This window comes from Sorghum bicolor, chromosome 7 (assembly GCF_000003195.3).
Source record: "Sorghum bicolor cultivar BTx623 chromosome 7, Sorghum_bicolor_NCBIv3, whole genome shotgun sequence".
Lineage (NCBI taxonomy): Eukaryota > Viridiplantae > Streptophyta > Magnoliopsida > Poales > Poaceae > Sorghum > Sorghum bicolor.
Window position 1 is genome coordinate 59818103 of NC_012876.2, and position 13009 is coordinate 59831111.

General features: G+C 55.4%; 1 protein-coding gene across 2 annotated transcripts; it reads right to left on the minus strand.

The window, feature by feature from the left end:
- Window positions 3987–12458, minus strand: LOC8054828 (ABC transporter B family member 1). 2 transcript variants are annotated; one of them, XM_021465069.1, is made up of 6 exons: window positions 11600–12458; window positions 10798–11434; window positions 10362–10687; window positions 9313–9542; window positions 6170–7693; window positions 3987–5287 (listed from the first exon to the last, which is right to left on the minus strand). In XM_021465069.1, exons 1-6 carry the CDS (start codon window positions 12213–12215, stop codon window positions 4451–4453), a joined length of 4170 nt encoding a protein of 1389 aa, XP_021320744.1. In that variant the 5' UTR covers window positions 12216–12458; the 3' UTR covers window positions 3987–4450. The 2 variants fall into 2 exon arrangements, with proteins under 2 accessions (XP_021320744.1, XP_021320743.1); XM_021465068.1 differs by having other exon boundaries at window positions 3987–5575; window positions 6458–7693; window positions 11600–12457.

Here is a 13009-nt window from a genome sequence, read left to right on the forward strand (position 1 = left end):
AGCTGTATGGTCAAAACCTCTAAGCCGACAAGACGTAATCATGTGTGAGCAAGGGGCATGCATGATCTGAGGTACGTTGCAACTGCATTCTACTTTTTCGAGATCCACACGGTACGTTCGCCCACCAAATCGTTCACCGCCAAGGTTTGTGCCCCCTCTAGCTCGTACGCTAAAAACAAGTCTTTCTCGTCCATAGGGCTCACCAACCTGTTGCTTGGACAACTCCTCAGCCTCCTGCAAATATTCGTGTGCAGCCTTTCCCCATCTTCCAAGCTCCTCTTCATTCCTCAGGGCTAGGCCATACCGCGTAACAAAATATTCATTGCACTTCTTAAAAGAGAACTCAACAATACCGGACACTGGTAGAGATCGAACGCCTTTGAACACACGATTGAAAGACTCAGAGGAGTTTGTTGTCATTATGCCATACCGAAACCCACCCTCATCATATGCTAATGCCCACTTCGCTTTATTTTCCATCTGCTGATCTAACCATTCCTTGCCCGCTCGGTTCATCATCTTCTGTAGTTCCGCCATTGTCTCCTTAAACTGGTGTTCCGTACGTTTATTACAAAGTTCCTTTAACTTGTCTGCCACCTCCTTCTTCCGTTGACGGCGCCAGAAATTAGCGGCAAAATGCCTCATGCACCAACGATGCACTAGGGGTGGGTGCCCATCAATGTGTTCACCGGCAGCATTAAGAATTCCAATGTGACGGTCCGATATCAAACAAATGGTGCGAGAAGGACCAAGGACGTGAAGACGGAGCAGACGCATGAACCATGACCACGAATCATTGTTCTCCCCCTCTGCCAAAGCAAAAGCCAGTGGCACAATTTGATTCTCAGGGTCTACAGCAGCAGCCATCATCAATGTACCTCTGTATTTGCCGGTGAGGAATGTGCCGTCAACTAGAACAACTGGCCGGCAATACTGAAATGCACGCTTACACTGATCAAAATACCAGAACACACGGTACAGAATATGCCTCAACGGGTTCTGAAGATAAAACCCTCCTGTGTATATGAACCATCTCATGCCAGGGTTGAAGTGTTGCATTGCACACAAAATGCGTGGAACCCTGTTATAGGCTTCCTCCCAACTACCCCACCGAATTGCCAGGGCAATTTGCTTTGCCCGCCATGCCTTTCCATATGTTACCTCATACCCAACAAAAGTGGCTATGGTCTCCTGCAAGAAAGACACCGATACGTCGTTGTCCGCATCTACAAGACCCAATATACGGCGAGCAAGGTACCGAGCCGTCAACTGGGGATGGTACCGTTTGCCCTTGTTCGTCTGGCATCTGTGCGGCTGCTCCACTGAAGTTACCTTCCACTTCCCATCACTCGACCGTTTCCGTGCATTCAACTTCCACGTGCACGGGAAACCTGCCTTGCATACTATTTGAAATTTTACCTCCTTGTCGGAATGCCGAACCGTGTACGGCCTATGATGATACACAGCATAGTCCTGAAGGAACAACTTCATCTCAGACATCGTATTGAAAAGCATTCCCTTCCTGAGTATTAAATTTTCATGGTTGTACAATGATTCCTTACAAATCTGCAAACCCGTGTCACAAACCGCCATATGCGACATGCTGACATCCATATAATTAGGAACACCGGTAAAGGGCAAGCCAGCCTCCCTCAGCTGTCTAAGCTCAGCCGATGTATAAGAGGGTGGTGCAACGTAAGGTTCCGCCACTCGAACCCGACCCCATCCTTCGTATTCCTCTCCATCAACTGGATACCCTGTGGCTAAATTGCCGTGAGTGTGCGTTGCATGAAGTACCTCAAGCGGAACTCCTGAGGGCATGCCACGAACCGGTGCACACATGCCAGGTGAACCTACTTCCTCATTTTCTGATTCCTCAGAATCAGAGCAAACATCATCACCAATCATTTCATCCTCTGCCGCCTCATTCTCCTCTTGTTCAAACTCGTCTACATCAAAATCATTTCTTATTTGACCAACTGGAGGAGATTGAACCCGCTCCTGCGTCCAATTACCATCCAAGTCCATACTCTCCATAGTTTGTTGGACCTGCACACCACAATCACCACCGTCGTCGAAGGACGGCTCCTCATTCTCAACAGTCTCCAACACCAACTCAGCCATGCCTACATTCGAACCTTGGATGACCCTATTGTATCGGGACCACTCAGCTTGGTTGCACAACTCCATCATCACATAGTGTGCCCTATTCTTTCCAACATCAAACCTACCCTTTAGTGTGAAAGAATCGCCAAACTTCAAACTCAAACGCTCACATAGATCACTAAAACTAGGGGGACCATCAAACCATTCCAAATCCTCAGACATATCCTCAAACTGACAATCCTCTCTCCTAACACTTCCTCCGTAAAAAACTCTTACACCGTAATCCATCTACAAAACGATTTAAGTACATTCCTCATCAACTAACCAATATGGTACTAATAAATACAAAATAACTAAGTACAGTACTACCGAATTTATTAACTATTTTACTAACTAAATTACTATATAATAATAGTAACTAATAACTAATTATTAATTACTAATCACTAAATCTTAATATCTAATTACTAATTACTAGGTAACTTATATGTAAACACACTAAACATTATTAAATAATAATAACTAATCACTAATCACTAAATAACGCTACTAATATTAAATAATAATATTAACTAAAAACTAATTACTATAAAACTAATATCTAAACAAAGTTTAACTTTAACTAATAAAAATAACTAATACAAAATGTAAAATAATAATACTAAATATGTAATAATATGAGTTTAAATAAAAAAAATACCTTCACAACAAGGCGGCCGGATGGGGCAGGGCGCGGAGGCCGGGCAGCAGCGGCGTGCCGCGGCGCGGCAGCGGGGCGCGGAGGCCGTGCGCGGCAGCGGCGGCGCGCCGCGGGGGCGGGACGCGGCCGTGCGCCCAGAGCGACGCGGCCGCGGCGCGCGGCCGGGGGCTGGGGGCGTCCGCGTGAGGGCGTGCTCGGCGCGGGAGGACGTGCGCGGCAGGCGCGGGGGCGGGGTTGGGCGCGAGCGCGGCGGCGGCGCGGGCGCGGAGAGGGCGGGGCGGCGGCGCGGGCACGGCAGCGGGGCGGCGGGTGCGCGGGGTCAGCGTTACGGTGTGGGCAATGTGCGGGTCGGGCCCCGGTTTTCTTCTGACAGGGGGTAACCCGCCACGATGCGGGGCGGGGTGCGAACCCGCCATGATCCGCGGCGGGGAACCCCTACCCCGCCACCACCTACGGCGGGGTCCACGTCAGCCGGCCCCGCCCATCTGGGCGCCACGTGGCGCTTCAACCCCGCCGCCATGCATGGCGGGGTGTAGTGGTTTTGCCCCGCCATGCATGGTGGCGGGGCCAAACGGCCTAGTTTTGAAATTTTTTTCAAAAGCGGCCTAAAATTGAAATTTGATTTAAAAATGGGCTAAAAATAAAAAAAAATTCTGAGAGGCGTGCTCACTGCTCACCACTAGATCCGCTTCCTGTCTGCCTGAAAAGGATGGAGAGTGTCCTCGCAAAAATAGAGAGAAGAAACAGAAACGGAAAAGGATAGATACTGTTCAGCTCCTCTGCCGCTGAAAATCGAGATGCTTTTGTGTTTCAGAGACAAGTGGAGCTTGCCATTTCTTTCATGCTACTCCCTCCGTTCTAAATTATAAGTCATTCAAGAATCTTGGAGAGTCAAAGTATTTTCAAGTTTGACCAAAAATATATAGAAAAATATAAAGATTTATGTCATAAAATAGGCATACTATGAAAATATAACTAACAAAGAATCTAATGATACTTAGTTGATACCAAAAATATTATTGTTTTACTATATAAATTTGGTCAAACTTAAAAATCTTTGACTCTCCAAGATTCTTAAAATGACTTGTAATTTGATACGGAGGGAGTACTCACCGATAGTAGCAATCATTCATGCACTACCTTCATTTTTCTGGTCCCTATCTGTTGCTGCTATTGCAAATAAGCAGTAAATCTGCTATATATGGTGTATATAAGAGGCTAACTAATACAGTATAAGTACAGTAGTACATATGATCTGGGTTCCTTTTCCTTGGGAAGTTGGGAGCTAGCCATCGTCTACTTACAAGGAAGGATCAATTCCCATCTCTGGCACTGTATTTAGATAGATGCTGTTGCTTCTATCTGTTCCACATCTCAGTCCCAGCTAGCAGATGAGAAACAAGAAGAATGAGAAGCAAAAAGAGTCAAAAAAAAAAAGATGTGAAAGTTTACATCATCCTAAAACCTCAACTCAAAGAGATCATCATCAAATTGTACAATCATATGAACCACCGTGTTTTCTGCTTCTTTTTTTCTTTTCCCCTTGTTGCGATCATGGAGTACCATCATTCCCTCCGGAGCTTCAGCTTCCTCATCCATCAATCTCTCAAGGAACCAAACTCATCCATGATCCATCCATCCATCCTACGCGGCGGCCCCGTTGGACGACGACGGCGGCGGCCCGGGCGCGGCACCGCCTGTCAGCCGCTGCAGCTGCAGCATCCGCGCGTAGCACCCGTCGGGATGGTGCTTGAGCAGGTGCGAGTGCGACCCTTGCTCCACCACCTTGCCGTCGTCGATCACGGCGATGGTGTGCGCGTTCCGCACCGTGGCCAGCCGGTGCGCCACCACGATGGTGGTGCGGCCGTTCCCGGCGCGCTCCAGCGCCTCCTGCACGCACCGCTCCGACTCGGCGTCCAGCGCGCTGGTCGCCTCGTCCAGCAGCATGATGGCCGCCTGCTTCACCAGCGCGCGCGCGATCGCGATCCGCTGCCGCTGCCCGCCCGACAGCTGCACCCCGCGCTCGCCCACCTGCGTCCCGTAGCCCTCCGGCAGCGCCGAGATGAACCGGTGCGCGTTCGCCTGCGTCGCCGCCTCCACCACCTCCGCCTCCGTCGCGCCCTCGCGCCCGTACGCGATGTTGTCGTGGATGCTCGCCGCGAACAGGAACGGCTCCTGCGGCACCACCGCCACCACGCGCCGCAGCGCCCGCAGGTTGTACTTGCGCACGTCCTTGCCGTCCAGGAGCACGCGCCCGGACGTGGGCTCGTAGAACCGCTGCACCAGCGCCAGCACCGAGCTCTTGCCGCACCCGCTCGGACCCACCAGCGCCAGCGTCTTCCCGGCGCGCGCCCGGAGGCTCAGGTCGCGGAACACCTGGATGTCCGGCCGCGACGGGTACGAGAAGTCCACGTGCTTCAGCTCCACCTCGCCCTTGGGCCGCTCCGGCACCGGCGCCGCGTCCACGTCGTCGGGCTCCACCTCCGTTTTCCGGTCGATGGTCTCGAACACGGACCGCATCGCGCGCCCGCCCTTGACAAAGTCCGGCGCCAGCGTCAGCGTCTCGGCGGCGCCGTTGGCGGACACCATGAGCACCATGAACACGCGGATGGTGCGCGAGAAGTCGGAGACGCCGTGCTTCACTAGCCACGCGGCGTACCAGAGCCCCAGCGCGTAGGACGCGTACAGCAGGAACTGCGCCACGCCGTAGCCGCTCCCGGCGATCTGCCCCTTCCAGAAGCAGCGCCGGAGCGGGCCGCGAAGGTTGGCCTCGAAGAGCCACCGCTCCGACTCGGCGTCCAGCGCGCTGGTCGCCTCGTCCAGCAGCATGATGGCCGCCTGCTTCACCAGCGCGCGCGCGATCGCGATCCGCTGCCGCTGCCCGCCCGACAGCTGCACCCCGCGCTCGCCCACCTGCGTCCCGTAGCCCTCCGGCAGCGCCGAGATGAACCGGTGCGCGTTCGCCTGCGTCGCCGCCTCCACCACCTCCGCCTCCGTCGCGCCCTCGCGCCCGTACGCGATGTTGTCGTGGATGCTCGCCGCGAACAGGAACGGCTCCTGCGGCACCACCGCCACCACGCGCCGCAGCGCCCGCAGGTTGTACTTGCGCACGTCCTTGCCGTCCAGGAGCACGCGCCCGGACGTGGGCTCGTAGAACCGCTGCACCAGCGCCAGCACCGAGCTCTTGCCGCACCCGCTCGGACCCACCAGCGCCAGCGTCTTCCCGGCGCGCGCCCGGAGGCTCAGGTCGCGGAACACCTGGATGTCCGGCCGCGACGGGTACGAGAAGTCCACGTGCTTCAGCTCCACCTCGCCCTTGGGCCGCTCCGGCACCGGCGCCGCGTCCACGTCGTCGGGCTCCACCTCCGTTTTCCGGTCGATGGTCTCGAACACGGACCGCATCGCGCGCCCGCCCTTGACAAAGTCCGGCGCCAGCGTCAGCGTCTCGGCGGCGCCGTTGGCGGACACCATGAGCACCATGAACACGCGGATGGTGCGCGAGAAGTCGGAGACGCCGTGCTTCACTAGCCACGCGGCGTACCAGAGCCCCAGCGCGTAGGACGCGTACAGCAGGAACTGCGCCACGCCGTAGCCGCTCCCGGCGATCTGCCCCTTCCAGAAGCAGCGCCGGAGCGGGCCGCGAAGGTTGGCCTCGAAGAGCCCCGTGATCTTGCGCTCCGCGTTGAACGCCGCCACGGTGCGCAGGTTGGCGACGGCCTCGCCCGCGATCTGCGTGGCCCTGGCGTGCGCGGCCTCCAGGTCCCCCGAGAAGCCCTTCATGAACATCTTCTGCAGGACGGTGGCGCCGACGACGAGCGGGAAGACGGCGAGGAGCACGAGCGCGAGGCGCCACTGGAGGACGAAGCCCGCGGTGCAGGCGACGAGCATGAGCGCCGAGTTCTGGACGATGACGGAGATACGGTCCCCGATGGCGGAGCGCACGTTCTGGGCGTCGAGCGCGAGCCTGGCGGCGACGCGCGCGCTGGCGTTCTCGTCGGCGTCGAACCAGGCGATCTCGTTGCGGAGCACGGCGGCGAACATCTTCTCGCGCACACGCTTCGTGAGGTTCTCGCCGACCGTGTCCCAGAACACGTGCTGCACCGTGTTGAACAGCAGCGCCGCGGAGGACATGCCGATGAGCAGGTAGCAGTACTTGGCGATCTCGCGCTTCATGTAGCGAGGGTCCGGCGCGTAGTAGACGCTGAGCACGGCGCTGAGGATGTAGGCGAAGATGGCGCTGAAGGAGCCGCAGACCATGGAGCCCAGGGAGCCGACGAGCGCGTAGGCCCACTCGGGCGAGTTCATCCTGGCGAGGCGGAGGAAGGAGCTGGCGCCGGCGCGGAACGCGAGCTGCTTGTCGGCCATCGTCCGGTGGTGGTGGTGCGGGTCGTGGATGGAGAGGGTGAAGTCGGAGGTGGAGAAGTCGGAGAGGCGGCGGGAGTAGGGGGAGCGGCCGTAGGAGGAGTTGCGCGTCATGATGGGCGAGCTGACGGAGTTGCGGGCGCTGGAGGGCCTGGCGCTGCTGCGGCGGGCGTTGACGAGCGCCGCCTCGTGCGCCTGCTCCTGCATGCGGATCAGCTTGGCGTAGGTGCCGTTCTCGCCCTTGGCCATGAGCTCGTCGTGGGTGCCCATCTCGGAGACGGCGCCGCCCTGCAGCACGGCCACGACGTCGGCCTTGCGGATGGTGGACAGCCTGTGCGCGATCACCAGGGTGGTGCGCCCGATCATGAAGCGGTCCAGCGCCTCCTGCACGAGCTTCTCCGACTCGGAGTCGAGCGCGCTGGTAGCCTCGTCCAGCAGCAGGATGGCAGGGTTCTTGAGCATGGCGCGGGCGATGGCGATGCGCTGCTTCTGCCCGCCGGAGAGCTGCAGGCCGCGCTCCCCAACCTGCACCGGCCATGCACGCAGTGTCAAACAAACGGGTTGACTTTGACTGCCAAGTTTTTCATCAAATATAATAAAATAGTACCACTCCTCCAGCATAATTAATAACAACAAAAATGAAATCATTTGTTAATACTAGTCTTATGATGGTGCAGAGTGTTTGACCAGGGATGATGCATGGGCATGCGAGCATTGCTTAGCAAGGAATCAGTCATGGGAGTGTGGGAAGGCGAGCTGGGCCTTGTTTAGTTCCAAAATATTTTGCAAAATCGACACTGTAGCTTTTTCGTTTGTATTTGACAAATATTATCCAATCAAAGACTAACTAGGTTCAAAAGATTCGTCTCGTCAATTTCGACCAAACTGTGCAATTAGTTTTTATTTTTATCTATATTTAATACTTCATGCATGTGTCTAAAGATTCGATGTGATGGAGAATCTAAAAAATTTTGTAAAATTTTTTGGGAACTAAACAAGGCCCTGCTCTATGTGGCCCATATCCCATGTGACCTCTTAGATTTCATTAGATTTGATCTGGTTTGATTAAACCCTTCCCAGATGTTATTAACAAACCAGACTGCCTGCCACTGACAGTGATTAAAATAAGCAGCAGCATGGGCTTGTCTGACTCTCTTTCTCTCATGACAGATTATATTAAGAGAAGTGGAAGATACCTACCACTAGTAGCACAGTAGTGCTAAGTAGAGTAGCAAGAGCTGGATTGTACAGACAGGATGGGTGATTGATAATTCTTGCTTGCACTGGGATCAAATCAACTTGACATTCCTGACAAAAATACCAGCTTGGAATTTGTTCTGTTCCACTCCCACTCCTATATTATTCTTAGGAATTCTACCTCTTTCTACGTACCCCAGGTTGATTCTTAATCTTTTTACTATTGTTATTAACCTTTTCTGGCTCTTCCTCTAGCTGCTCACCATCCATTCATCTCCCTCTGCCCTCTGCTCTCAGCACTCAGCAGCAAGTGCTAAACTGCTAGTAGAGTTTCGTGTTGAGAAAGGGACCTCTCCTGTCCTGTGTGTGATAGCAAAGCATCCCTGGCATGTTACTTGTTGGTAACCCACAACAGCAATCGTGATAGCAACAGGCTCCTAACAAGCAATTGCTCTCCCATCCCTAGTTCTAGTACTAGTACTAGTGTCTGTCTACTGGTATCTATGTGATGGATGAGTAGTGCCGTGCTGTGATGGAATGGACATGGACCCGACACCTCCATGGCGGACATGGCGTTGGTGGTGCTGCCTGTCATGAGCTGCTCATGTGCCGCTGCCGCGGCCTAACAAACACAAACAGTATCTGATCTGAGGCTACCCCGGGCAGGCACGAGCGCGACGCATGAATGGAGATGGATGACATGATGCAACATGCTGCATCCTCTCATGACATGGAGAAAAGAAAAAGGCTGCATGCAGATGAGAAAAAAGGCAGGGTAGCGAAAGGAAGGAGACGGGGAGCAGCGAGTAGCTAGGCAGGCAGGCATGGTGGTCTAGACACTGACAAATGGGTTGGAGAACAACAGGCACAAACATGTCAGGCAGCAACGGTGGCGAGCAAGAAAAGGGCAGCACAGTGCAGCTAGGAGCTAGCTATACGATACGGACCTGCGTGTCGTAGCCGTCGGGGAGCTTGACGATGAAGGAGTGCGCGTTGGCCACCCTGGCGGCCTCCTCCATCTCGGCCTGCGTCGCACTCTGACTGTCCCGCCCCAGCAGCAGGTTCTCCTTGATGCTCGTCGCGAACAGCGTCGGCTCCTGGCTCACCAGACCAATCTGCTGCCGGAGCCACCGGAGCTTCAGCGACTTGAGATCATGCCCGTCCAGCAAGATTTGCCCTGCCAAAACCAACAAATTTCAGACTTCATTTCTTTCTTTCTCTTTTTTTTTTGTTTGAAAAAACTACAGGACTACTATAGCATACGAGTACTCCTACTACATGTCAATACAATTGAACCACTCCTACTCTGAGTAGTCAGTCAGTCGGTCAAGGCTCAAAGAGTGGCATGCATGTGCAATAGTGGCATCTTGCCAGGCAAATAGTTTTCTTTGTCTCGCGTTGCAGGCACCAGGCTTTGTTTAGTTCCGAAAAACTTTGCAAAATCGATACGGCAGCACTTTCGTTTGTATTTGACAAATATTGTCCAATCATGGACTAATTAGGCTCAAAAGATTCGTTTCGTCAATTTCGACCAAACTGTGCAATTAGTTTTTATTTTCGTCTATATTTAATACTCCATGCATGCGTCTAAAGATTCGATGTGACAGGGAACTTAAAAATTTTACAAAATTTTCTAGAAACTAAACAAGGCTAGCTCTTCTAGTTCTAGCTGTGTGAATGCATGACCATAAACAAGGAAGAAACAGGATGCTTGGTTGACTAGCTAGTAGGTAAGCAGCCCATGAGGCCGGCCAGCTCTGCTCCAAGCATTCACTTCTTCATTTCCCACTGCAAAATTCACTTCCTGTTTGCAATGTACTCCTGCTACAGTGGAAGCTTCTTCCCCTACTAACCACCCAGCAAGGCAGCAGCAATGGCAGTTGGCAATGTATGGTAGCTGCTGATGTGTGATGGCAATGGCAATTGGCAAGCAAGTGAACTCCAACACTAATTAATCAATGCGCTAAAGCTAGAATTGGTAGCGTACTATGTATACCTGCGCTGGGGTCGTAGAACCTCTCGAGGAGCGACACCACCGTGCTCTTCCCGGAGCCGGAGCTGCCCACCAGCGCGATGGTCTTGCCGGCGGGCACGCTGAGCGAGAAGCCGCGCAGGATGGGGACGTCCGGCCGCGACGGGTACGCGAAGTCCACGCCCCTCATCTCCACCCGCCCCGTCACCGACTCCAGCTCCACGCCGCCGCCGTCCTCGCCGTCCCGCGAGGAGATGCCCGGCCTGTGGTCGATGATGCGGAAGATCTTGGCGGCCGCCACGCGCGCCTTGGCGAACGCGGCCATGCTCGGCGCCGACTGCCCGAGGGCCCTGGACGCACGCGATCCACACACACACAGACACAGACCAGTAAGCGTACGTAGTACATGCTGTGTCATGACGGAAGAACAGGAGAGCCCGGGAGAAACTGATCATCTTACAGCCCGCCGATCATGACGGAGAACATGGTGGCGATGGCGAGCCCTCCGTTGGTGTGGTTGCCGCGGACGAGGTGTCCGCCGTACCAGAGCAGGAGGCCGTAGCAGCAGAAGACGGTGAAGTAGGTGCCGCCGAGGCCGAGCCCCTTGGCGAAGCCGCTGCGGTAGCCGATCTTCTGCGCGACGGCCAGCGCCGCCGAGTACGCCCGCATTTCGCGCTCCTCGCCGACGAAGGCCTGCACGATCCGTATCTGCGCGAGCGCCTGCTCCGCGATGCCGCTGGCGCCCGACAGCGCGTCCTGGCTCCTGGAGGAGAGCTTGGCGAGCGCGGCGGCGCTGAGCCCCCCGATGACGGCGATGAGCGGCACGACGGCGAGCGTGACGAGCGCCAGCTGCCAGGCGGCGGTGAAGCCCACGACGAAGCCCGCCACGAAGGTGGCCATGTAGTGGATGAGGTTGCCCAGCTTCTCGCTGATGGCGTCCTGCACCACCACGGCGTCCGCGTTGATGGCGTAGATGACGTCCGAGGCGCGCACGTCGGTGTCGAAGAAGGACACGTCCTGCCGCAGCGCCGCGTCCAGGTACCGGATCCGCATCCGCGTCGACTGCCGCTCGCCGGTCCACATCCAGCAGGAGATCTCTGCAAGCGAGGGATTCGAAGGTCGATCTCATTGCTAGCCATGGGCCATGAAGATTGAGCGACTGATGTGATTCGCCATCCAATCCAAATCGACAGACAATTCGCGACGCGAGCAGCAGTGCCGGGAGGAGGAAGAGGAGGAGGAGGAGGAATAACGTTGGTTACCTGCCCATGAGGACGCCCAGATTGCGGCTCCGACGACGAGGAAGTAGAAGGCGTACTTGACGACGAGGCGGACCATGGTGTCCGGGTCGTTGGCGTGGGAGCCGAAGGAGTCGACGAGGTCGGCGAAGAAGCGGAGGAAGACGGGGAGCGAGCAGCCGTGGACGAGCGCGCCGAGCGTGCCGACGAGCATGAGCGCGCAGTCGAGGCCGTCGGCGAAGCGGAAGAGGTCGCGCAGCGCGGCGGGCGGGGTGGGCTTCTTGTTGTCATTGGCGCCGGCGGCGGCGGCGGAGGAGGAGGCCGGCTTGGCATTGGGCGGCTGGTCCATCTCCAAAGGAGCCGGCGGCGGAGGCGGCGAAGGAGAAGGAGGAGCAGCACCAGCAGCAGTGGATGTGTCGCTGGTGCGGCGGGCAGCAGGGAGCGTGGTGGGTTGCTCTGCTGCAGCTTCCGGTTGGTGCCCAGCGGCTAGGTGGAAGCCAGGAGGCTGGTGGGCGGGAGAGGGGAGGTGGAAGGCCTCGAGCTCGGGGCGGGCCCACTCGTCGCCGGCGTCGTCGTCGGCATGAGGGGCGCCGAGGACGACGACGCGCGCCCTGATCTCGTCCGGGTCGTTGGTAGACATCGATCGGGGGCCGGGGAGGGACCGAGGGAAGGGAGGGGGGGAAGCTCTCCTCTCCTCTGCCCCCACCTCGGCAGAGTGGCTGGCGCAGAGCAAAGCAGAGGATGCCGAGAGGGAGGGAGGGAGGCCCTGGGGTGGATTGAATTGGGAGTTGCTTTGTCTCGCCTCTTATAATTGGCTTGCGGCTTGAGACCTCTGATGAGAGGGGCTCTGGTTCAGGCTCGTTCGCTCGGCCGTCCGGTCGGCGTCGGCCCAGTGCAAGGCTCCAATCCCAGGCAGCCTCGTGTGTCTTTGTAGGAGTAGAGGAAGAGTCCAACGAGTGAGAGAGACTGTGAATGTACGGGGGGGCTCCTTGCACAGTACAGTACTCATCCCCATACTGTGGAAAACGAACGAGAATGGATGTATTCTACGCGTTGCGTTCTATCAGTGTCGTCACGAAAATCTATGGCCGATGGAAAACCTTTTGTGCTTGTGCTCTACAAGAATTTCGTGTTTCTTCCTTCGCTGAGGACCGGTGTAAGGCCACTTTCATTTTTATTTAACAAACATTATTCAATCATACAGTAACTAGATTTAAAAGATTCGTCTCGCGATTTACAGACAAACTGTACAATTAGTTTGTGTTTTCATCTATTTTTAGTGCACATGTTTGTGCCATAAGATTCGATGTGACGGAGAATCTTGAAAAAATTTTTGGTTTTTAAGGGTGAACTAAACAAGACGTATAAAAAGTTTTCAAAGATTCGTCTCGCGATTTACAGTCAAAATGTGCAATTAGGCCTAGGCCTCGTTTA

Excerpts from the sequence above, each read along its gene's own strand:
- LOC8054828 (XM_021465069.1), bottom strand. The coding sequence starts at position 12,215 with ATGTCTACCAACGACCCGGACGAGATCAGGGCGCGCGTCGTCGTCCTC. Across the intron at positions 11,435-11,599 it reads CTGGGCGTCCTCATGGGCAG|AGATCTCCTGCTGGATGTGG; the intron begins GTAACCAACGTT and ends CCTCGCTTGCAG. Across the intron at positions 5,288-6,169 it reads CCATCGACCGGAAAACGGAG|GTGGAGCCCGACGACGTGGA; the intron begins GTGGAGCCCGAC and ends CGGAAAACGGAG.